The 24,294-nt window shown below is 38.4% G+C and overlaps 1 protein-coding gene across 1 annotated transcript in view; it reads right to left on the bottom strand.

The window, feature by feature from the left end:
* The window catches only part of GK5 (glycerol kinase 5), a 71,878-nt gene that overhangs the window by 10,611 nt on the left and 36,973 nt on the right, over positions 1-24,294 (bottom strand). The window contains exons 6-12 of the mRNA XM_065876431.1: positions 16,951-17,026; positions 16,321-16,382; positions 15,778-15,851; positions 15,513-15,573; positions 13,997-14,123; positions 12,684-12,788; positions 912-1,006 (exon numbers count right to left, since the gene is read on the bottom strand). Of these exons, the coding sequence (XP_065732503.1) occupies positions 912-1,006; positions 12,684-12,788; positions 13,997-14,123; positions 15,513-15,573; positions 15,778-15,851; positions 16,321-16,382; positions 16,951-17,026 (600 nt within the window). The remainder of the gene's footprint in view (positions 1-911; positions 1,007-12,683; positions 12,789-13,996; positions 14,124-15,512; positions 15,574-15,777; positions 15,852-16,320; positions 16,383-16,950; positions 17,027-24,294) is intronic.

Here is a 24,294-nt window from a genome sequence, read left to right on the forward strand (position 1 = left end):
AATATTACAAAATCAAGTATTTTACTGAGTTCACTTTTTAGTTAGGCAAGGTAACCAACATCCCACATCATAACGGTTAACCAAAAGAAATTCTGATGTTTTTTTAAAATGTTAGGGACTTGCCTGGTGGCACAGTGGTTAAGAATCCGCCTGCCAATGCAGGGGACACGGGTTTGATCCCTGGTCTGGGAAGATCCCACATGCTGCAGAGCAACTAAGCCCGTGCGCCACAACTACTGAGCCCATGCGCCACAACTACTGAAGCCTGCACACCCTAGAGCCCACACACCACAACTACTGAGCCCATGTGCTGCAAATACTGAGCCTGCATGCTGCAACTACTGAAGCCTGCGCGCCTAGAGCCCATGCTCCGCAACAAGAGAAGCCATGGCAATGCGAAGCCCATGCACCACAACAAAGCGTAGTCCCAGTTCGCTGCAACTAGAGAAAGCCTGCACGTAGCAACGAAGACCTGATGCAGCCAAAAAAAAAAGAAAAAAAATTAATGAAACTTATAAACAACTGAAAAAAATAAGGTATAATATATACCTTAACATTATTTTTCTAATTCTCAATGGTACACCTCTTCTAACTAAAGAATGCTGATCTATTTTCCCCCACTGGTAAATGGCTATTTTTGGTCATGATAAAGTAACCATGGGTCTTATGTAAAAGTTCTATAATAAACCTGCCAACTTTTAGTTTTCACAGAGATGGAGTTCTGAGCAGAAGCCAGCAGAATTTGCCCTGCCCTCTCGTGGAATTCATGCTAGGTCAAAACACAACTTCTCAGCCCTAGAAAGTACCTTTCACTTCAGTTCTGTTCAGTGCCCACATTTTCAGATACATAATATTAGGTGTGAGTATGAAGAGGGAAATGTTTGTAATTGCCATTAACTTAAAAAAAATACCTGCAATCCACTAAAAGATGGAACAAAATAAACTCCTTCCGAATCTTCCAAACTTTTGGCCATTTTTTCAGTTTCAGCAGCATCTGTGAACAGATCTGCAAAAACAAAAACAAACAAACAACAACAACAAAACCCTAAAACAAAACGAAGGGGTTGGGGAGGGACAAACAGAATTATGTTATACGACTAGTATTCACCTGCATCAGCATTTATTACGAATATAATGTGAGAGGTCGCTCACTTAAAAGGGTCAACACAAAGGCAATCTGCTCTAGTGCTATCTGGGTTCTCCCACTGCAAAGGTTTATGGCCCATGGAAAGGACAAGGGAGACAGAAGACCCTCTTCGATGGGCTCTGGATGTAACAGGCCTTACTTTTTTCCTTTAAAGATAATTGGGCTGTTTAAGAATCAATTCTATGTATTTTTTGGCATTAAAAACTTTATTCTCCTAAAGATTACACCCATTCTAGTTTTCTGATGAAAAGATCATCTACCTATAACAAACAAGAGAGTCAACTGAAAAACTATTCCATCTAAGGAGTTCAGTAAAGGGCCAGTAACACAGAGATACACTAAAAGTCAATTTTTATAAAACAAACAAAAAATCAAGATCTAATTTATTTAGTATACTTTTTTTTATTGAAGTATACATATAGGAAGATGCACAAATGCTAAATGTACAGCTGGATGAATTTTCACAGTGTGAATACACCCAGGAAACCAACACCTAGGTCCAGATACCAACTTCTTTTGCTCAACATCATGTGTGTGAGATTCCTTTTGTTACAAGTAGTTGTACTTCATTCATTCTCATGCCTGTATAGTATTCCATTCTCACCATACACAGTTCATTCAATTATTCTACAGCTGATACACATATGGGTAGTTTCCAGTTTGGGGCTAATATAAATAGGCCACTTTGAACACTCATGTACCTTCTTTTTGGTAAGCATATGTATATGTTTCTGTTTGTTATATACCAAGGGATGGAATTGCTGGTCCTAGGATCTTCACATTTAGGACTAGCTTTAGCAGATATTGCTGAATCGTTTTCCAAAGTGGTTTTGCCAATTTAAGGCTCTTGCCAGGCATGTGAGAGTTCCAGTTATCCCATATTCTTGTTAACAATTGATACTGTCTATGGTTTTCATTTTTACTGTTTGGTGGTATTACACAATAGCTTGATTTTGTATTTCTCTGTTGACTAATGAAGTTGAAATCCTTTTCACTGGCCATTTGGATACCCTTGTTTGTAATGTGACTCCTGAATAAGCATGTGAGACTGACAGCATAGATCAGATGCAAAAGATCAGGAATTGGTCATAATAAATATTGCTGGCCTTATACAATAATACTTAAGTTGGTTTTATTTTCTTGTATGTTTTGTTATTCTTATAATGAAGAATTGATTAAAGACAAGACGTTTAAGGAACACCTATGATAAAACTATGGTTAATGAGGATCGCTCAATAATTATTACAAATTTTACTCAAAATGACAGTTATCAGATCCATAAGTCACATTCATTTGTTCAAAATGTCCAATAACACATCAAAATAGACAGCACTTCAAAAACTAATATATTAAGAAAAAAACACTGCTCTTAAAAATCTATACTTTGAAGAAATCATGTCCAAATGTCTAAATTTTTCAACCAAGATGTGGAAAACATACTAGATGGCTGGTTTGAGGAAAGTTTTTGGTAACAGACAAAGAAACAGGGGGAAGAAAATCTAGTTTGTCCACATTCTTTACTGGTTGTTCTGTCCTTGCTTGAAGAATTTCTCTAAACAATCTTCTACCTAAAATGCTCACCAATGAGCTGATTAATGGAAAGTCCTGTGGAGTAGGCAGACTTCACTCTATCTCTCCCAGTGAATGCAACTAAGAATCCTGGATGCAATACACAGAAAAGCTATCTGAAGACTCAAAAGAATAAGCTAGCAGTCCAACCAAGGAACTCTGAATACCACCAAACCAGCAGTGAGTTTCCTGTTTTTTATTTTCTCTGATATCTCCTGTCCTAGAATCAGGGACAGTCTGAAACCTGAAACTTGGGTCTGTACACCAGGTACAAATATGAAGAGCTTCTGAAGAAGCCCCTCTTTTTGGTCTGAGGAGTGAGAGTCAGGGGTCTCCACAGGACAGAGAGTGGGGAAATTATCCTGTTTTTTTTGTTTTTTGAATGTTTTTTCATTCTACCTGAATGAGAGAGAAAAAACATTGTATCTTCATGTTTTTGCAAAAACAAATAGGAAGGATAAACCAAAAACAAATGTAGTATCTACAAGAGGTAGGAAGACAGGGTGAAGGGAGAGGAGAGGGAGTCAACTGCTCCTTCTTTTATGAATTTGACTTGGAAATCATGCTAAAATTCCACATTAAAAAATGTTTTTAAAAAGGATGCAGAGGGAAAAAAACTAAAAATGAATGGTAACAGAAACAAATGAACCCAGTTCTTTTCAAATTAATAAACTCACCGAAGGGAGAAGAAAAAGAATTAATCCAGGTAATTTGAATAGCATGCTTGGACCATATACCCTTAATATAAAGGAAAAAAAACCTTTGAACGTTGTTTGTTGGAGTGGTATGGGTCTAGTAACTCAAACTCTTTGGTGTATATATTAAGATTGAGCAAATAAGTACATAATATTAATGTTGTTGGGAGCCAGGTTCTCAACGTGGTTTTTTCCACGTCGAGAAAAAACAAGTGGGAGACAAAAATGTGGAACAGGGACCCTTCTCTCTCTCTCACACACACACACACATTTCCAGCTCTTCTACAAAGGCATTCCAGTCATTGTTCTTATATGTTTTTAATTTTTTTTTAATTTATCAAATTGTACATTTACTTATTGGCTGCACTGCATAGCTTGTGGGATCTTAGCTCCTCAACCAGGGATTGAACCCGAGCCCTCAGCAGTAAAAGTATGGAGTCCTAACCTCTGGACCACCAGGGAATTCCCCCAGTCATTGTTTTTATTTTTTTAATAAATGTATTTATTTTTGGCTGCATTGGGTCTTCGTTGTTGGGTCTTAGTTGCTGAGCACGGGCTTTCTCAAGTTGCAGCAAGCGGGGGCTACTCTTCATTGCGGTTCACGAGCTTCTTACTGCAGTGGCTTCTCTTGTTGCAGAGTTTGGGCTCTAGGCGTGTGGGCTTCAGTAGTTGTGGCACGTGGGCTCAGTAGTTGTGGCTCGCAGGCTCTAGAGCGCAGGCTCAATAGTTGCGGCCCGTGGGCTTAGTTGCTCCGCAGCATGTGGGATCTTCCCGGACCAGGGCTTAAACCCATGTCCTCTGCATCAGCAGGCAGATTCTCAACCACTGCACACCAGGCAAGTCCCTCATTGCTTTTAAATACCATTTCCCACTAAAAGGAGGCAGGGCTCATTGGAAAAGTGGCTAATTCCAGGGCAGGAATTCCAGGGCAGGAAACACAAGATGAGCTTAAAACCACCTTGTGCCAGAAATTAAGGAAGTGCTCAAAAATAATACAGATAGACACTTCAAAGACATAGAAGCTAGACTGAGGAAGTTTTCACTGGCCAAATCTGGGGCTATTTGAGCATGAAAAAAATAAACAAATAAGAACTGTAAAAATTATAACCTGCTGAATAAAATAAGAAACCATGAGTTTATACCAATAATAAATTAACAGAGGAGAAGGGAAAGCTCTTCCTTATATAACAGAATGCTAACTAATAAACAGAGGGGAAAATGGAGTTAGAAAGCACCATTTTGCAACTATCATAGTGAAGACTGATCCAGGTAGGAATCATCAATGAAAGCTAAATTTAGGGGATGGGGGAAGTTTGGTGAGAAAAGGGGTACCAAGCTAATCTCAAAGTATCTCGCCACATATTATTTATTACAAAAAAATGGTAATTATACAATGGAGAAATCAGAAAATATCTTATGCACTTGAACAAAACTGACAGAACCAAAACAGGAGTAAGAGGCACTTTGCATCTCCAGGTATGTATTCTGAGAAAGACACATTATCACTTATGTATAATTTCAGTCCAAACTATATAACCTGGATCTAGACATGAAACACCCAAATTGAGGGACATTCTATAAAATAACTGACTTATATTCTTCAAAAATGTCAATAGAAACAGAATAGTTGATGAAACTGTTCTAGATTAAAGGAAATTATACAATAAGCAATCCTGAACTGGACCCTGTATTGGAAAAAAATTGCCATGAAGGACAGGATTGGGACATCTGACAAAAGTATTGTACCCACTGTTAAAATTTTCTGAAGTTAATAACCATACTTTAGCTATGTGAGAGAATATTCTTGTTCTTAGGAAATACATAGTGAAATACTACAGGGAAAGAAGTAAGATGCATGCAAGCTATTATCAAAGAGCTCAGAAAATTATCTAGATATTTATCTATCCTATAGCATATTGGATGGATAGATGGATGGGTGGGTAATAGATAGGTAAAGCAATTATGGCAAAATGTTGAAACATAGGGATAATCTGGGATAAAGGGTATACATGAATTTTTGTACTATTTTTACAAGTTTGAAATTATTTCAAAACAAAAAGTTAAAACAGTTCTCATTTTCTCTTCTCTCTTTCTCCACCCCCCCACATATACATATATAAACTCACTGAAACGTATATAGTGTAACTTAGATATGTTTAAAAGAGATTTAGTTTATCAATCTACCTTTTATGATTTGCATACCTTTACCATTTTGGGGTTGGAAATTTAAAATGCTTCTCTTTATTTGCATATTAATAAGCATTCATCATTTTCATCTAAGTACTAATTTTTACAGAATTATAGTCATTTTCGTTATTTTCTGGACACTATTAAATTGTGTTTCAAATGTTTTCCTTGGCCCTATGCTACTTAAGAAAAGACATTTCAAATTTCCATGTGGCTAAGTACCATTTAAATACTGTTTTTACTATTCATTTCTAACTGTATTACATAACAGGCTGAGATGTTCCACTCTTGTTTTTTTTTTTTTTTGCGGTACGCGGGCCTCTCACTATTGTGGCCTCTCCCGTAGCGGAGCACAGGCTCCGGACGCGCAGGCTCCGCAGCATGTGGGATCTTCCCGGACCAGGGCACGAACCCGGCTCCCCTGCATCGGCAGGCGGACTCTCAACCACTGCGCCTCCAGGGAAGCCCTGAGATGTTCCACTCTTGCTTGTCTAAGTATGGCACTGAGAAAAGGATTTGGTTCTGTGCGTGTGTGTGTGTGTGTGTGTGTGTGTGTGTGTGTGTGTGTAAAGGGATTTACACAGACTTGAAATAAAAACATAGATGAACAGGAAGAAGAATGAAGAACAGAAAAGATGTACACTCCGTTGTCTATTCTTGACCAGCAATTTGCCCCATAAATTACACATCACAGAATTAAAAGCATTTATTGGAAGGAAAAAAAATACCATTTTGAAACATTGGACAGGAACATTACTTTCTTTTGTAGAGCAAGCATGCACACACATAAAATCTTTAAGCCCAGCTTAATTAGGGGCTCTTTTTAGTGTTAAGATCACTTCAATCTCTTAAAAGGATATCCAAAACTATGTTCTTAATGTATGGAAATAAAGTGTTTACATTACAGTAAGAAAACTTAAATCAGTTTGGTATAAGAGCAGCTCAAATAAAATAGAACAAAGAGAAGTCTGGCCTACTACCAGGAAAAAAATATATTTTTATTTGGAAAACACTTTATTTGTATCCTTTGCTTTCTCCATATTGAGATTTTTGTTCTAGCTCATTTTGGGTAATTTCTTCAGAAAGTATATACTGCATGGCCAAGAAATGTGCCTTTTGCACTTAATCTGAATGACGTCTTAGCCAGACCCTGGAATATTGGCTCCCTGTTCTTTTTTCTCTGTAATGGGTAGATGTTGTTCCACTTTCAAAATTTTACAACTAACTTCCAGGCCGGTCTGATTCTCTTCTCTTTATAAATCAACTATTCTTCCTCTCTCAACTCTTTTCTTTATTCTTGGGATTCAGACAATTCATCTACATATGACTGTCTTAGTGTGCGACTTTTTTAAACTTAGTAAAGCCATTTCACTCTGAAAACTTAGGTCTTTCTTCAGTTCAGGGACATTTATTTTCAATTCTCTCTTCAATTTTTACATTTTCATAATTCCATTTTCATATTCTAGAAAAGAGACAGTTAGTCACATATTTCTTTCCTCTGATCTTTCCTCTATATATCTTACCTTTCAGCTTTATTTTCTATTTTTTCCCTTTTTGTTGTTAAATTCTTCCTGATCCCTACTTGGGTTTTCACTACTGTCCATTTTACATATTATTAATTTCTTTACATATTATATATCACAGTTTTTGCTCTTTGAAATTATTTGTTCCCAACATTTCTTCGCAATATCTTCTTTTATCCATTTACTGTTTTATTTTTGTTGTTGTTTCATATATATATATATATATATATATATATATATATATATATATATATGTTTTTGTTTTTTTTTTTGCAGTACGCAGGCCTCTCACTGTTGTGGCCTCTCCTATTGCGGAGCACAGGCTCTGGACGCGCAGGCTCAGTGGCCATGGCTCACGGCCCTAGCCGCTCCGCAGCATGTGGGATCTTCCCGGACCGGAGCACAGACCCGTGTCCCCTGCATCAGCAGGCGGACTCTCAACCACTGCACCACCAGGGAAGCCCTGTTGTTATATATTTTTAATAAGTTTATGTATTTATTTATTTTTGGCTGCGTTGGGTCTTTGTTGCTGTGCCCGGGCTTTCTCTAGTTGTGGCGAGCGGGGGCTACTCTTCATTGCAGTGCATGGGCTTCTCATTGCAGTGGCTTCTCTTGTTGTGGAACGCAGCCTCAGTAGTTGTGATGCACGGGCTTAGCTGCTCTGTGGCATGTGGGATCTTCCTGGACCAGGGATCGAACCCGTGTCCCCTGCATTGGCAGGCGGATTTTTTTTTTTTTTTTTTTTTTTTTGCGGTACGCGGGCCTCTCACTGTTGTGGCCTCTCCCGTTGCGAAGCACAGGCTCCGGACGCGCAGGCTCAGCGGCCATGGCTCACGGGCCTAGCCACGCTGCGGCATGTGGGATCTTCCCGGACCGGGGCACGAACCCGTGTCCCCTGCATCGGCAGGCGGACTCTCAACCACTGCACCACCAGGGAAGCCCTGGCAGGCGGATTTTTAACCACTGCGCCACCAGGGAAGCCCACTGTTGTTATTTTAATCTTCTGTTTCCTCCATGACATCTGCCTCTGTGGGAGCCACCTGTTGTGCTTTATCGAACTTGGTCACCCTCCTTCAAGGTACTGGATGTTCTTGAATGCTTTGTGCTTTCCTTCAGGTCAGGCTTATGGGGTTGGCAGGCAGTGAGAGGTAAGGGAATGAATGCCCTTGGCTCTCGGGTTTCTCAGAGTATGAGAAAGATTAGGCCTCTCCACTTATCCTGGAAGAGGAGCAATTCAGACCAATCAGTACTGACGTCCACTGTTACCAGGTTCTCCCAGGAGTGGGGAGGCCCAGCTTTTTCTTCTCCACGTCTGAGGCGATTTTCTCTTGGCTCAGCAGGCTCGATCCATAGAGAACATCTACAGGGTCCTCACCAGCCTCTGGTATTTTCACCAATAACACTCAGTTGGTGCCCTCTACAGACCCTGGGTCTGCACAGTCTCCTTGACAACTCAAGGTTTCATTCATGACTGGGTTCCACTCCAGCTGCAGCCATATTTATCTTACTGTGTGTCATCCCAGCAGGAAGCAAGAGGGATACAAGACCATGAACAAAAACCCTACTCACTAGCAATAGCATGTAACCATTCACCACCACCTAATTAGTTCCTAGATGAGAGAATGTTTATCTCATCTCCTCTAAAGAGAGAGGCTGTTATCTCTCTTCAGAAGAGGCCCAGAGAGAAGAAATCAGTTTCCTTTATTTCTAGTAAACAAGAGTCCTGGGTAATTTACAAAGTATACTGGGAGTCTGATGGGGCTTGCCTGGAGCAGGCAGATGTGACATGTAGCAATTAAAAGTGGAATTGCTAAGGAAAAGATGTCCCCTGACCCAAGTTACTGGAGGACAACAGAGATGGGAACTGTCTCAGTTGTAGAAAAGAAATAGGGCGTTCTTTCAGTTCCTTAAATAGGCCATGCTTCTCCCTGCTCAGGGCCTTCTTCACTGGTCCTCTCTGCTTGGGCTGCTCCTTGACCAAGTGCTTCTCCCATCTGTCCAACCACTCTTGTTCTTCCTTCAGTCCTAGCTGAAACACGACTTCTTTTTCTATTTTTTTTTTTTTTTTAGTTGCAGATGACTTTTTAAAAAATAAAGTATTTATTTATTGTTTTTGGCTGCATTGGGTCTTTGTTGCTGTGCACGGGCTTTCTCTGGTTGCGGCGAGTGGGGGCTACTCTTTGTTGCCGTGCGCAGGCTTCTCATTGCAGGGGCTTCTCTTGTTACAGAGCACGGGCTCTAGGCACGCGGGCTTCAGTAGCTGTGGCATGTGGGCTCAGTAGTTGTGGCACACGAGCTCTAGAGTGCAGGCTCAGTAGTTGTGGAGCATGGGCTTAGTTGCTCCGCGGCATGTGGGATCTTCCCAGGCCAGGGCTCAAACCCGTGTCCCCTGCATTGGCAGGCGGATTCTTAACCACTGCACCACCAGGGAAGCCTGAAGCATGACTTCTTTAAAGAAGCCCTCTGATTCCCCAGACCAAACAAAGCACCCCCTTTAGAAAGAGATCACTGACTCTACCTCTATTTCTCTTTCCTGGTACCTAACACTAATTTCTTTTGTTTTTTTCCATTATTCATTTAATATACATCTTTTCTGCTAGACTATAACCTCCGTGAGGGCAGGGAGTGACTGTCTTATCCACTGGTGTCTCCTAGCATGTACAGGTCCAGGTTCGTACTTAGCACTTAATTACTTGTTAACTGAATAAAAGCTGGAAGACATAGAAATATTTCTAAGATTGAGATAGCAAAATAGGGAACAAAGAGTGAAGGGGAGCTGAGATGGACCAGATGAAAAGGAAAAAGAGATGATCCCATAGGAACTCAAGGGGGAAAAAAGTGAGAGAATTGGCCTGTGTGAAAAAGATTAAGAAAATAAATCTGAAAGTCAAGATGAAAGTGGTTTAAAAGAGCTTTCGTGCCTGAGCTCGACTGAGGCATTCAACCCAGTAAAGGGGTAGGAGGAAGCCACCATTCAGAGTGGAACAAACGCAGCAGGTCACACAGACATAAATGCTCAGAATACACATCTTCAAGGAAATGACAGGGTCACTCAGGCTCTTATGCACTGTGTTTCTCCTGAACATAATTCAGTTATTTTCTCGATATACTCATTAAAGTGAATTCTCAGAACAGAAAGAGATATATTCAAATAAAGGTCACCTTTTTTTTACATTTCAGACAGATGTATACCAATAATGTTTAGCTCTGCCAATGATTGAATTTTGGGCCTCTCACGCTGTGGCCTCTCCCGTTGCGGAGCACAGGCTCCAGACACGCAGGCTCAGTGGCCATGGCTTACGGGCCTAGCCGCTCCACGGCATGTGGGATCTTCCCGGACTGGGGCACGAACCCGCGTCCCCTGCATCGGCAGGTGGACTCTCAACCACTGCGCCGACAGGGAAGTCCAATGATTGAAATTTTTAAGTAAATAATTCAACTCTGAATTCTCTCTCTCTCTCCAGTCAGACAAATGGTCCTGCTTCCTGCCAGAGATGGGACTGGTCTTTAGGAGGGGCTTATGTGTCCACTGGAAATCACACCGCTTTTCTAGGTCAGGGGCATTTAGCTCCATCCCCCAGAAAAGAGTTTTCATCATTTGAGAATCACAGTGAATGAGCCCCAACCCAGCAAAGCGGTGGAAATGATTCCCCCTGATAATGTGTACATGATGTCAAAGGAACTTGGGAAAGATTTTTTTTTAATGAGGAACGTGAAATCATTCTGCTTTTTCTTTGCACTTTTTTTTTTGGCGGGGGGAAGGAGTAAAATTAATAAAAGCTATAACTAAAAGAGAAGAAATAGGTAACCTATATTTCCTGTTTCTGATAATTCTGAGTTGACTAAAGATACATGTCCAAAAAATTAAAAGAAGTACATTTAAGGAAGAAGAGACTTTTAAGTGATAAAATCTTCCAAACAAACAATTTGTTGTTGTTGTTAATAAGTAATCTTATGATGATAATGTAGGTGCAGGCTTATAGAGAAAGAGAGAGAAAGGAAGAAATGGATTGGCATTTTCCTCCTGAAGTGTATGTTTTCTGCCAACAGAATTATCTTTGTCTTTAAACAAATCAGTTTAGTTCAAATCAGCAAAGTAGATAGCAGAGCCCCTCATAATCTAATCATCAGACATAACTATTGTTAATACTTTGGTATATAACACTACATACTGTATGCATTAAATATGGTTATATAATATATAGGCTCTTCATTATTCACAACAGTCAAAAAGTGGGAACAACCCAGATGGCCATCAACTGTTGAATGGATAAATGCTGGTTCATCCATATGGTGGAAAATTATTCAGCAATGAAAAGAAATGAAGTAATGATACATGCTACAACATGGGTGAACCTTGAAAACATTACATGCTGAGTGAAAGAAGCCAGTCACAAAAGACCACATATTGTTTGATTCCATCCATATGAAATGTCCAGAATAGGCAAATCCATAGAGACAGAAAGTCAATTAATGGTAGCTTAGGGCTGGGGGGTAGAACAGGGAGTCACCGCCAATGGGTAGGGGGGTTTCTTTTATGGAGAACAAAAATATTCTAAAATTAGATTGTGGTGATGGCTACACAACCCTGTGAAAATACTAAAAAATACTGAATTGTACACCTTAAGTAAGTGAATTATTTGGCATGTGAATTATATCTCAAAAAGCTGTTTTTAAAAAAAAGCAAAAAATATTCATACAGGCTGTTCTGCGACTGCTTAATCCCTTCCTTAATGTATCACAGACAATGTTGCATGTCAATAAGATGTGCAACTACATGGTTATTTGTGACTACAGTATTTGTGTTATTTGTACAGCGTTCTACTATATGGATGTACCAACATTTACTTACTTAACGCTTTATTATTAGACAGGAACTTATTTCCAACTGCCGTTTTAAACACCCATGTATGTACACGTCTTTGCACACCTGTATGATTATTTTCTTAGGAAACAAAGAATAGATCTGAGGGCCAAGGGTCTGTACTCTATAAAATGATACATGTTGCCTAATTGCCCTCCAGAAAGGCCATACTAATTAACATTCATCGCAATGGAAAACAAGAATACTTTTCTCTCTATGTTTCCATCAATGCTGAGCATCGTAGAAGTAATTAATTTCTGACAATCATAGGAGACATCAATTTTTAAATGTGTATTTCTTTGATTATTGAATTTAAACAACACATTTTAACAGTCACTTGATTTAAAAAATACCTATTCCTCTGCCTTTTGTCCAATTTTTTGGTCATCTTTTTAAATTTTTCTAACATATGCTACAAATTGTCCTTACCAGTTTGTCTTTCAACTTTGCTACAGCATCTCTCCCTACACGTTCTAATGTTTTCTATACTTACATCTATTTTTCTTTTTCTTTATGGTATCTGGCTTTAATGCCTAGCCTTTTACCATCCCAATGTCATGAAAATAACATCCTGTATTTTCTTCTAGCACGTCATTTTATTTCGTTTCATTTGAATCATCCATTCGTGCTGATCTGCGATCCTGTGGCTTTCCTGAGTTATGTCTGGCCTATGAATTCTGTTGAAAGAGACGACTCACCTAACTGTTGAGCCCACTGTATGGCAGTACCGGTGTCTGCTGCATTGCCTTCAGCTAAGCACACCACTTCTTGCCCAATCTTCCACCCAATTAATGGATAAAAGCCTTAAAAACAAATAAACAATGTAAGTCACACAATAAATAGTGAATTAATTACAGAGAAGTCTACAGTGGAACAATTTGATTATCTCAAAAACTAGCAACATGCCTGTGGAGTCAGACTGCCTGAGTTCAAATCCCAGCCCTCTCTCATTTTCTAGCTGTGGTCTTACAAGTTTCTAGTTTCTTAGTCTCAGTTTCCTCAACTGTAAAGTGGTCTACCTCGGAGAGCTTCTGTGAAAATAAACTGAAAAAGGACTTAGGGCAGTGCCTGGCATAGAAAAAGAACAATAAATATTAGCTTTTAGTAGCTACAAGCATATCTGTGTCTCTAGAAACACAGAAATAATATTTTAATTGAGAAATTAAAGGTTATTATGAGATTGGTTTGTCAGACAACTAACCATGCTATTGCATTTATCTGTAGTTACTAATTTTTTTTTAACTCTTTATTGAATTTGTTGCATTAGAAGGCAAAATCTTAACCACTGGACTGCCAGGAAGGTCCCCTATCTGTAGTTTCTAAACAACGTTCCTAAATAGAAACAATGATCATTCTTCTGTGTTTTTATTTTCATTTAATTTAATTTTTATAATGATCATTTTTCCAGCTTTCATTTTCCCAGTTAGGGAAAAAGGAAGAACTTTAGGGGGAATGAAAGGCAAGAAAAACATTTTTAAATCCACCTCTTAGTAACCATGTTAGGAGACCAGAGCTCAGACTAAGAGCCCCAAGCTCTCCTGAGTGTAGTTACACTATCTAAATTTCTTGGTTTGTGCATTCCAGGATTTCCTCCATTAGAGAGAGCAAATTCTTAGCAATTGTCATTAAAACCCTAAATATGCATGGATCACTAGTTGAGAAGTACCACTGCCAAAAAGTATCACAAAAAGAAGAAATTCTAACACATAAAAGAAATTTTAGAGGCCTAGAAAGATGTTTTCAACAAATATAACATGTATTATAGGTAAATATTTAGAAAGCTGACCAAAATACCCTAGTCTTTCTGAACTTTTCCCTAAAATTTTTCTCATTTTTTTAGTGCTTTTAATTTAAGAAAAAAGGGAAATGGGGATTAACTGTCTCTAAGAAGAATAATGAAAAATATTAGACAATATCCTTAATATAAAATAAGAAAATAGTGTCACAAAAGTTGAACAAGTAAAAAGAAGGGATATTTTATTAATAAATAGGATATATTCTAACTACCTACCTCCAACACTCTGTTGAGGGTTATTTCCAGTATTAATATCCAAAAATGTCCCAGTTCCCATGGTTAACTTCACATCTCCTGTCTGGAAGCAGCATTCTCCAAACATGGCTGATTGCTGGTCAGCAACCTGCCAAAAACATTCAAATATAAGACCTTGGGCCCTTAGCAGTGTTCCATTTCACTGTATCCCGCTGTCTTACTTATTGTATTCTCATGGTTCACCATTTTATTTCCTTTTCCTTAAAAAAAGGAAACAGAGAGCAACAAGTATATGATAGGAGTCTCTCTAGGACTAACGTTATAGGGATAACTAACGTGTCTCAGGAATTTTCAGCAGTCTACCTACTTCACCACTTTTAAGTATCATAAGAATAATCTTAGAAATAAAAGTCAGAATAAAATTTGTCCAGAAAAAAACAACTAAGATTGTTCATTTGAAACTGCAAGCATTTTCATTCATTAGTCAAAATAACTGGCCACACAAATTTCTCTTTTAATAAGAGAGATAGGTGTATAAGTAGATGTAGGTTAAAAATATACATTTCCCAAACATACATTTTGTTAAAAAAAATTATAACTTTTTTTTTTTTTCCCCCACATCTCACGGCTTGCAGGATCTCAGCTCCCCAACCAGGAATTGAACCCAGGCCATGACAGTGAAAGTGCCAAATCCTAACCACTAGACCACCAGGGACTTCCCTGTAACATTTTGTTAATGTAACTACATGTAGATATATATACAGCAATATTTTAAGGACCAAAACTCATCTGAAGAATGCTTTCTCACTAATCTATGTCTTCTAGCCATACCTTAATCTAAACCTGAGCCTACTAGGACTGATCCTCTCCAGGAATTTGTAACTTGAGAATTTAATTCCCCTCCCCTCACTTGATTTCTCCACCTACCATAGTGACTGTCCATCTAGGGACAGATGCTCAATAACTCCTGTTTAAGCTGTTACAGGAAATTAAAGACAAGATCTGAGTTTCTATAATAAAGAAAGAAACCTCAAAAATCAGAAACAGCTAATTTTCCACTCATCCACAAATTCTTTACCAGCTAAGTAGATGCTGAGGAAGGATTTTATAAAATGTAAATATATTTCTTCTTTACTTTAATTGCCCTATCACGGTTTATCATTATACTATGTCATATATAAACTAAGCATTGGCCCCATCACGGTTTTTTATCTCAGAGTATTAAATACAAGCCACACATTACTCAAAATACAACATTTTAAAAAAATTTAACACAGTTTTCTGAAAAACTATATATAGAGAAGTCAGAAAAGGTTATAAAATATTTCCATGAAAGAACACTGGCCCACAGGTCCCTTTTCCAGAAAATGGAGAACACTTCTGATTATATTGAGAGCCCTTTAAGTTAAAAAGAAAAAAGATACTTTAACTTTATTCTGCAAGGACCTTTTTTGTTTCTTAAATCTAATCCTAACTATTCATATACATTCATTTAGTTTATACTATACAAGGAGAAGCCCTCAAGTTTTCTACTTACCAAGGCCACTACTGGTATAGGCACGCCAAATATCTCTTCATCCACTGATCCAAAATTGTGGCTTCAAATAAAATTGGTTAAAAAGTAAGTTATAGCTCTAGAAATATTAATTCTAAAATTCAGCAAATTGTTTTTAGCGTAGGCCAAAAAGTTACATAATGAACATACAAGCACCTCAAACGTATAATAAGATGCTTTTCCCCACACAGGCCAGGTGAATTCAGGGACAATTTTGCTGGTTTCTATGTCTGATTTTCATTATTACCTTGTATCTTTCACGGGAGGCAGCAGAAAGAGCGGGATTGAAAGCAGGGAGGTGATGAGCTTACTCCAGCACATCTGAGCACAGAAACATGTCATCAGAATCCAAGCTAAATTACAGAAAAATTGGTGACTCAGAAAGAAGGGAAGGGGCTTTCCTGGTGGCTCAGTGGTTAAGAATCTACCTGCCAATGCAGGGGACACGGGTTTGAGCCCTGGTCCAGGAAGATCCCACATGCCAGGAGCATCTAAGCCAATGCACCGCAACTACTGAGCTTGTGCTCTAGAGCCTGCAAGCCACAACTACTGAGCCCACGTGCACAACTCCTGAAGCCCACGGGCGCCTAGAGCCCACACACCTAGAGCCCACGCTTCACAACAAGAGAAGCCACCGCAATGAGAAGCCCGCACACCACAACGAAGAGTAGCCCCCGCTTGACACAACTAGAGAAAGCCCGTGAACAGCAATGAAGACCCAATGCAGCCAAAAGTAAAATAAATAAAATAAATAAATTCAAAAAGAAAAAAGAAGGGAAAAAAACTTTACCTCATATGGGTCAAAAAGTCCAGTTGTACTGGCATTTGAAAAATCTGTGGCAAATTCAGAACCTAAATTTATATTGGAAACAATTTATTTATGATCAGGTAGTATAAATCAACACCTATCCTTAGTTTATAGTCTCGACCTTTGTCTGCCCTCAAATTCATTCCAAAATGTGTATTTCCAGTGCAAAGTCTCCAAAGCAATTTCCCACTAAACCTTTTTGAAATTTTATACTTTACAAAAGCACTTTCAGGCACATTTCCATATCATGATTCCCAGTTTAAAGATGTGGAAAGGGGCTCAGAGAAGCAACGTGATTACCTATAGCTATACTATACGTATAGTTGCAAAGTGGTAGATTAGGAATTGAACTCAAGTCTTCCACTCTCGAAATTACGACTGTTCCTCGGTCTTATGTTTGAGGTTTCATCACAATTTTAAAATCACCCTCCTCTTAGAATAAATCTGAAATTAATCTAGCTTTAGTATAATATGAAGTAACTACGGTACCAAAGAAACAGTATGTCTGGGATATGGAGGAAAAAGTTTCAAACGTCCAGTTTTTTCAAATAGGTCATTTCTGTCAGTCAAATTCCACTTACTTGAGACACAGATCTATCAAATCATCTTTACCTTTTGTGAGCTTATGTAACAACCAGGTATCAATAGTCCCAAAGCAGCAATTTTCTTCTTCAATTGCCTTTCGCACCTTGAAAACACAACAGCACAAAATCAATTCAAAAGGCTAAATTATTAAGTGCATGACTAAGTGCCAACCACTAAATACAATATAATCCCATTTTTTATAAAAATTAATATATACATAGAGAAATAATTTCTAGAATTTACCCCCAATTGTTCTAAGCAATTATATAGGGTATGAAAGGCTTTAGTTTTACACCAAGAATGTTTACTTTTGTGATGAAAAAAACAGTGTATCTCTTTTTCAGTTTAGATATACAAATATGTCTAAATATAGAAAGTCTAAAATGGGATGGCACAGTATGGCTCATAGGTCAAATCCAACCTGTTGTCTGTACCTCAAGTTAAGAACATTTTTGTAATTTTATAGTGGTTAAAAGAACAGAAGGAATACCCTGTGACAGATGAGAAGTATATGAAACTCAAATTTCCATGTCCTTAAATAAAGTTTTACTGGAACACAGCCATGCTCATTTATTTATGTATTATTTATGGCTACTTTCATGCTACGATGGCAGACTGTTTGTGACAGAATCCTCATGGCCTTCAAAGCCTAAAATATTACTTACCTGGAATGTCACAGAAAATATCTACCAAAAGAAACAAAAGAATCAAAACCTCTTTAAACTAGCTAATAGAGAAATTGGCATGCTTGTAAAGATATCATTAACTTACTGGAAAACAATTCCATAAATCCTACTTGATCACCTCTTCAACTCCTATTTGTCCTTCAAGACTAGCATTTCTTAGGTGTGCCTAACCCAGTATCACACGGGCAACTTCCATATAGCCATTATCTCATAGCATCATTACTTCCCTAAGCTCCTTAAGAGCAGGAACTAGATTGCATTTATAACCCCAGCACCTAGGAGGGTTCCTTTCATATAGCACATGTTAAAAAAAAAAACTGGAGAAAATATTTGCAAACAAAGCAACTGACAAAGGATTAATTGCCAAAATATATAAGCAGCTCAATATCAAAAAAACAAACAACCCAATCCAAAAATGGGCAGAAGACCTAAATAGACATTTCTCTAAAGAAGATATACAGACTGACAAAAAACACATGAAAGAATGCTCAACATCACTAATCATTAGAGAAATGCAAATGAAAACTACAATGAGGTATCACCTCACACCTGTCAGAATGGCCATCATCAAAAAATCTACAAGCAATAAATGCTGGAGAGGGTGTGGAGAAAAGGGAACCCTCTTGCACCGTTAGTGGAAATGTAAATCGATACAGCCACTATGGAGGTTCCTTAAAAAACTAAAAATAGAACAACCATATGACCCAGCAATCCCACTACGGGGCATATACCCCGAGAAAACCATAATTCAAAAAGAGTCATGTACCAAAATGTTCATTGCAGCTCTATTTACAATAGCCAGGACATGGAAGCAACTTAAGTGTCCATTGACAGATGAATGGATAAAGAAGATGTGCACATATATACAATGGAATATTACTCAGCCATAAAAGGAAATGAAATTGAGCTATTTGTAGTGAGGTGGATGGACCTAGAGTCTGTCATACAGAGTGAAGTAAGTCAAAAAGAGAAAAACGAATACCATAGGCTGACACATATATGTGGAATCTAAAAAAAAAATGGTTCTGATGAACATAGGGGCAAGGGAATAAAGACACAGACGCAGAGAATGGACTTGAGGACACAGGGAGGGGGAAGGGTAAGCTGGGACGAAGTTAAAGAGTAGCACTGACATATATATACACTACCAAACGTAAAATAGATAGCTAGTGGGAAGCAGCTGCATGGCACAGAGAGATCAACTCAGTGCTTTGTGACTACCTAGAGGGGTGGGATAAGGAGAGTGGGAGGAAGAGGCAAGAGGGAGGGGATATGGGGATATACATATGCATATAGTTGATTCACTTTGTTATACAGTAGAAACTAACACAACACTGTAAAGCAATTATATTCCAATAAAGATGTTAAAAAAATAAAGCTTGCTAAATAAATGAGATTTAAAAAAACAACAAATGGAGACATTTAAGAATGAATCATATTTTAACAGTAGAAAGGATCAATAAAATGAAGACATGGGCTTCCCTGGTGGCGCAGTGGTTGAGAGTCCGCCTGCAGATGCAGGGGACATGGGTTCGTGCCCCGTTCTGGGAAGATCCCACATGCCGCGGAGCGGCTGGGCCTGTGAGCCATGGCCGCTGAGCCTGCGCTCCGCAACGGGAGAGGCTACAACAGTGAGAGGCCCGCGTATCGGGAAAAAAAAAAAAAAAAAAAAAATGAAGACAGATGACATGAGTTCCAAAAAAAGTCATCTGTAGATTACTTATAACAAGTATTTTGAAGAGTCAAGTACTATACCACTTAAATATGGAGTACTTAAAGTAATATTATTAGATTTCAAACTCTTCTTAAATTTAGAAATTGTGATTCTAAAATTTGTTTCAGATTAGACAAAGGTTAATCTGTATTTCAGCAAGTAGCAATAATGCGTGCCAGGTAGTAAGTTCATTTGCTCATTCAAAAAATACTTGAGGGCTTCCCTGGTGGCGCAGTGGTTAAGAATCCGCCTGCCAATTCAGGGGACACAGGCTCAAGCCCTGGTCCGGGAAGATCCCACATACCGCGAGGCAACTAAGCCCATGCGCCACAACTACTGAGCCTGGGTGCCACAACTACTGAAGCCTGCGTGCCTAGAGACCATGCTCTGCAACTAGAAGCCACCGCAATGAGAAGCCCGCGCACTACAACGAAGAGTAGGCCCCACTCGCTGCAACCAGAGAAAGCCCGCGCACAGCAACAAAGACCCAATGCAACCAAAAATAAATAAATTTATTTTAAAAAATATGTGAGAGCCAGGCCCTCTGATTGATAGGTAGTAGGCCCTTGTGAGGCTAGATGGACACAGAGTAGGTATCAGGGCTTCCTAAGGTAGGAGGACCAAGGGCAATCCTCTGCACATTGGGTTAAGACTCCAAATGGCTCTACCCTCGGAGAAAGGGTAAACTAGAAGGATGGGCTCCTATAGGAACTCCAACTCAGCTTTGAACCATCTCAATCATTAAATTGGATTGAGATAATGCTGGTGCATAGAAGAATGGAAGAAGCATACATAGATCCTATCCAGAGCAACATATGTTAAGGCTCTCGTAATTTCTACACACAAGCTCACAAATACAATGTCTAGTTCATATATATATATACACACACATATACACACACACACACACATATATATGTATATATATACACACACACACATACACACAAACAAGTAGCCAGGTTCACCAAACTCATCAAGTTGTACGCATTAAATATGCATAGCTATTTGTATGCCAATAATCATACCTCAATAAAGTGGCTTAAAATTTTTTAAAAAACCAATTAAGTAACCAGGCATACAAGGAAACAAGAGAACATTGCAGGGGGTGGGGGAAGGAGAAAGAGACAGTCCATAGGAGCTATAGATATTGGAATTAATAGCCATGGACTTTTAAAATACCATGCTAATTACGTGGGGAAAACAAGTGAAATTCTAGAACTAAAAAAATTAAGAACTTAGTGGATGGGTTTTCATAATAGCACATTAGAAACAGAGAGATAAGAGATTTGGAAGACAGGTTAGAAGAAAATATCCTGAATAAAGTCCATAGAGACCAAAGAATAGAAAATATGTTAGAGTGAGAGACAAAAAGGATTTAGTCAAAAGGTCTAACATACATGTAATCAGATTTTCAGAAGGAAAGAAGATAAGCAGAATGCAGCAGAAATTTATATTTGAAGATAATGGCTGAGAAATTTCCCAAATCAACAACAGATATCAAACAATGAATTTAAGACGCCCTACAAACGCCAAGCAGGTTGTCACACCTAGATAATAAGCGCAGAAAATGTGTTTGATAAAGTCAACATTCAGTCATAACAAAATGTCTTGGCAAACTAGGAAAAGTAGAGAATTTCCTTAATTTGATAAAGGATAGCTAAAGAAATTTATACTAAATGTGAAATGTTGAAAGCTTTTGTTCCAAGATCAGGAATGAGAAAAGGATGTTTGTAGTCATCGCTTCTAGTCAATATATCCTGGAGGTCCTTGTCAATGCAAAGGAAAAGAAATGAGAGTAGAGTCACATTTCTACATCATATGCTATTAGAGCAGCGGGTCCCCAACCTTTTTGGCACCAGACACCGGTTTCATGGAAGACAATTTTTCCATGGACGGCGGCTGGGGGGAGGTTCAGGCGGTCATGCGAGCGATAGGGAGCAGCAGATGAAGCTTCGCTCGCTTGCCCACCACTCACCTCCTGCTGTGCAACCCCGTTCCTAACAGACCGCCGACCAGTACCAGACCCCTGTATTAGGGAATTGCAAATTAAACCAATGAGATACTATGTCACACCTATCAGAATGGCTAAAATCCAAAATTGACATCAAATGTTAGCAAGGATGTGAAGCAACTCCCATTCATTGTTGGTACAAATGCAAAATGGTACAACCACTTTGGAAGACAATTTAGCAGTTTCTTTCAAAGCTAAACATAGTCTTACCATATGATCCAGCAATCACATACCTAGGTATTTACCCAAACGAGGTGAAAATTTATGTTCATACAAAAACCTCCACACAAATGTTTACAGCAGCTTTATTCATAATTGCCAAAAACTGGAAGCAATAAGATATCCTTCAATAGCTGACTGGATAAACACACTGTGATACATCTACACAATGAAATACTAATTAGTGGTAAAAAGAAATAAGCTATCAAACCACAAAAAGACATGGAGAAACCTTTAATGCATATTGTTAAGTGAAAGAAGCCAGTCTGAAAAGGCTACATTCTGTAGCCAACTATACAACATTCTGGAAAAGGCAAAACTATATAAAGACAGTTAAAAAAAAAAATCGGTCGTTGCCAGGGTTTCAGGGGTAAGAGGAGAGGGATGAATAAATGAAATGCAGGGGATTTTTAGTCAATGAAACTATTTTGTATGATACTGTAATCATAGATATATTACATTAATAATATTTTATAATAATGTGTTACTGCTGATTCATCAATTGCAACAAATGTAGCATATTAATGCAAAATGTTAATAACAGGAAAACCGTGTTGGGGGGAATATGGGAACTCTGTACTTTCTGCTCAATGTTTCTGTAAACCTAAAACTCCTCTAAAATTAACATGTACTAATTTTTTTAAAGGACAAAAGATTTATTCCGCTTGTATATGTCTTCTTGAGTCAGTTTGGGTAGTCTGTGCATTTCTGGGAAGTATTCCATTTTATCTAAGTTATCTAATTTGGCATACACTTGTTCATAGTATTGCTTAATAGAGCTTTGTACTTCTGTGAAGTTGGAATTAATGTTCCCTCTTTCATTCATAATTTCAGTTATTTGGATCTTTCTCTCTTTTCTTTTTCTCGTTGTCAGTCTAGCTAATCTTTTCAAACCAACTTTTGGTTTTGTTGATTTTTTCAACTGTTTTTCTATTCTCTGTTTCATCAATTTTCACTCTAGCCTTTATATTACTTTCCTTCTGCCTGCTTTGGGTTTAGTTTGCTCACCTTTTTCCAGTGTCTTAAGGGAGAATATTAGATTTGTTTTCATGTAGTCTCTCTATGTAATATAGTCTTGTTCTAAAATTCCCTGTAAAGACTACTCTTGCTACATCATATCTTAGTATACTGTGTTTTCATTTTCATTCATCTCAAAAATTTTCTAATTTCTCTTGATACTTCTTCTTTTACCCATTGATTGTTTAAAAGTGCTTTGTTTAATTTCCACATATTTTTGAACTTCCCAAATTTCTTTCTGCTACTTACTTCTAATTTCATTCCTTTGTAGTCATAGGAATACTTTGTATAATTTCAGTCCTTTTAAATTTATTGAGACTTGTATTATGGTGTGGCATATGTTCTATCCTGGAGCAGGTTCCATGTGCACTTAAGAAGGATGTATATTCTGCTGTTATTAGTTTTCCATAAATGTCTATTAGGTCTAGTTGCTTTATGCTGTTCAAGTTTTCTATTTCCTTGTTGATCTCCTCTCTAGTTGTTCTAACTACCACTGGTGAGCTGTTTATTTACACCTTCAGTTCTGTCAGTTTTTGCTTCCTGTATTTCGGAGCACTGTTATTATGTGCATTATTGTCACATATATATTTTTTGGTTGTGCCGCCCAGCATGCAGGGTCTTCCCTGACCAGGGATGGAACCTGTGCCCCCTGCAGTGGAAGTGTGGAGCCTTAACCACTGGAATGCCAGGGAAGTCCCAATTGTTATATATTTCTGATGGATGGACTTCTTCTTATAAAATGCCCTTATTTTCTCTAGCAACATTTTTTTGTTTGTTTTTAAAGTTTGTTTCGTCTGATATTAGATAGTCACTTAGCTTGTGGTTGCTGTTTGCATGGAAATCTTTTCCACTCATTTGCTTTTTAAAAAAATATCTTATTGAAGTATAGTTGATTTACAATGTTGTGTTAATTTCTGCTGTACAGCCACGTGATTCTATATACATATACATACATTCTCTTTCATATTCTTTTCCATTATGGTTTATTACAGGATATTGAATATAGTTCCCTGCACCATACAGTAGGACCTTGTTGCTTATCCATCCTATACATACTAGTTTGCATGTGCTAATCCCAACCACTCAATCCTTCCCTCCCCACTCCCCCTTCCCCTTGGCAACCACAAGCCTGTCTTCTCTATGTCTGTGAGTCTGTTTCCGTTGCATAGATTCCATCCATTTACTTTTAACTGATTTGTATTTTTGAATCTAAAGTATGTCTCCCATAAGGCAGCATATAGTTTGATTTTGCTTTTTTATCCAGTCTAAAACCACAATGAAATATCACTACCTACCCACCAAAATGACTAAAATTAAAAAGACTTATAGGACTTCCCTGGTGGTGCAGTGGTTGAGAGTCCGCCTGCCGATGCAGGGGACACGGGTTCCTGCCCCTGTCCGGGAGGATCCCACATGCCGCGGAGCGGCTGGGCCCGTGAGCCATGGCCGCTGAGCCTGCGCTCCGCAACGGGAGAGGCCACAACAGTGAGAGGCCCGCATACCGCAAAAATAAATAAATAAAGACTGATAATATCAATTATGATGGTAAATGAAATTATAAATTCTCTCCTTCACTGATGAGGGGTGTGTAAATTGTCAAAAACTGTGCAAAAATGTTTGATATTATCCACTAAAGGTGAAAATATATATACACATTCATGCCCTAAAAGTTCCATTCCCATGCATAGATACAGCAGAAATGCATTTACATAGCATTATTC

The sequence above is a fragment of the Phocoena phocoena genome, chromosome 4 (assembly GCF_963924675.1).
Source record: "Phocoena phocoena chromosome 4, mPhoPho1.1, whole genome shotgun sequence".
In the NCBI taxonomy this organism is placed as follows: domain Eukaryota; kingdom Metazoa; phylum Chordata; class Mammalia; order Artiodactyla; family Phocoenidae; genus Phocoena; species Phocoena phocoena.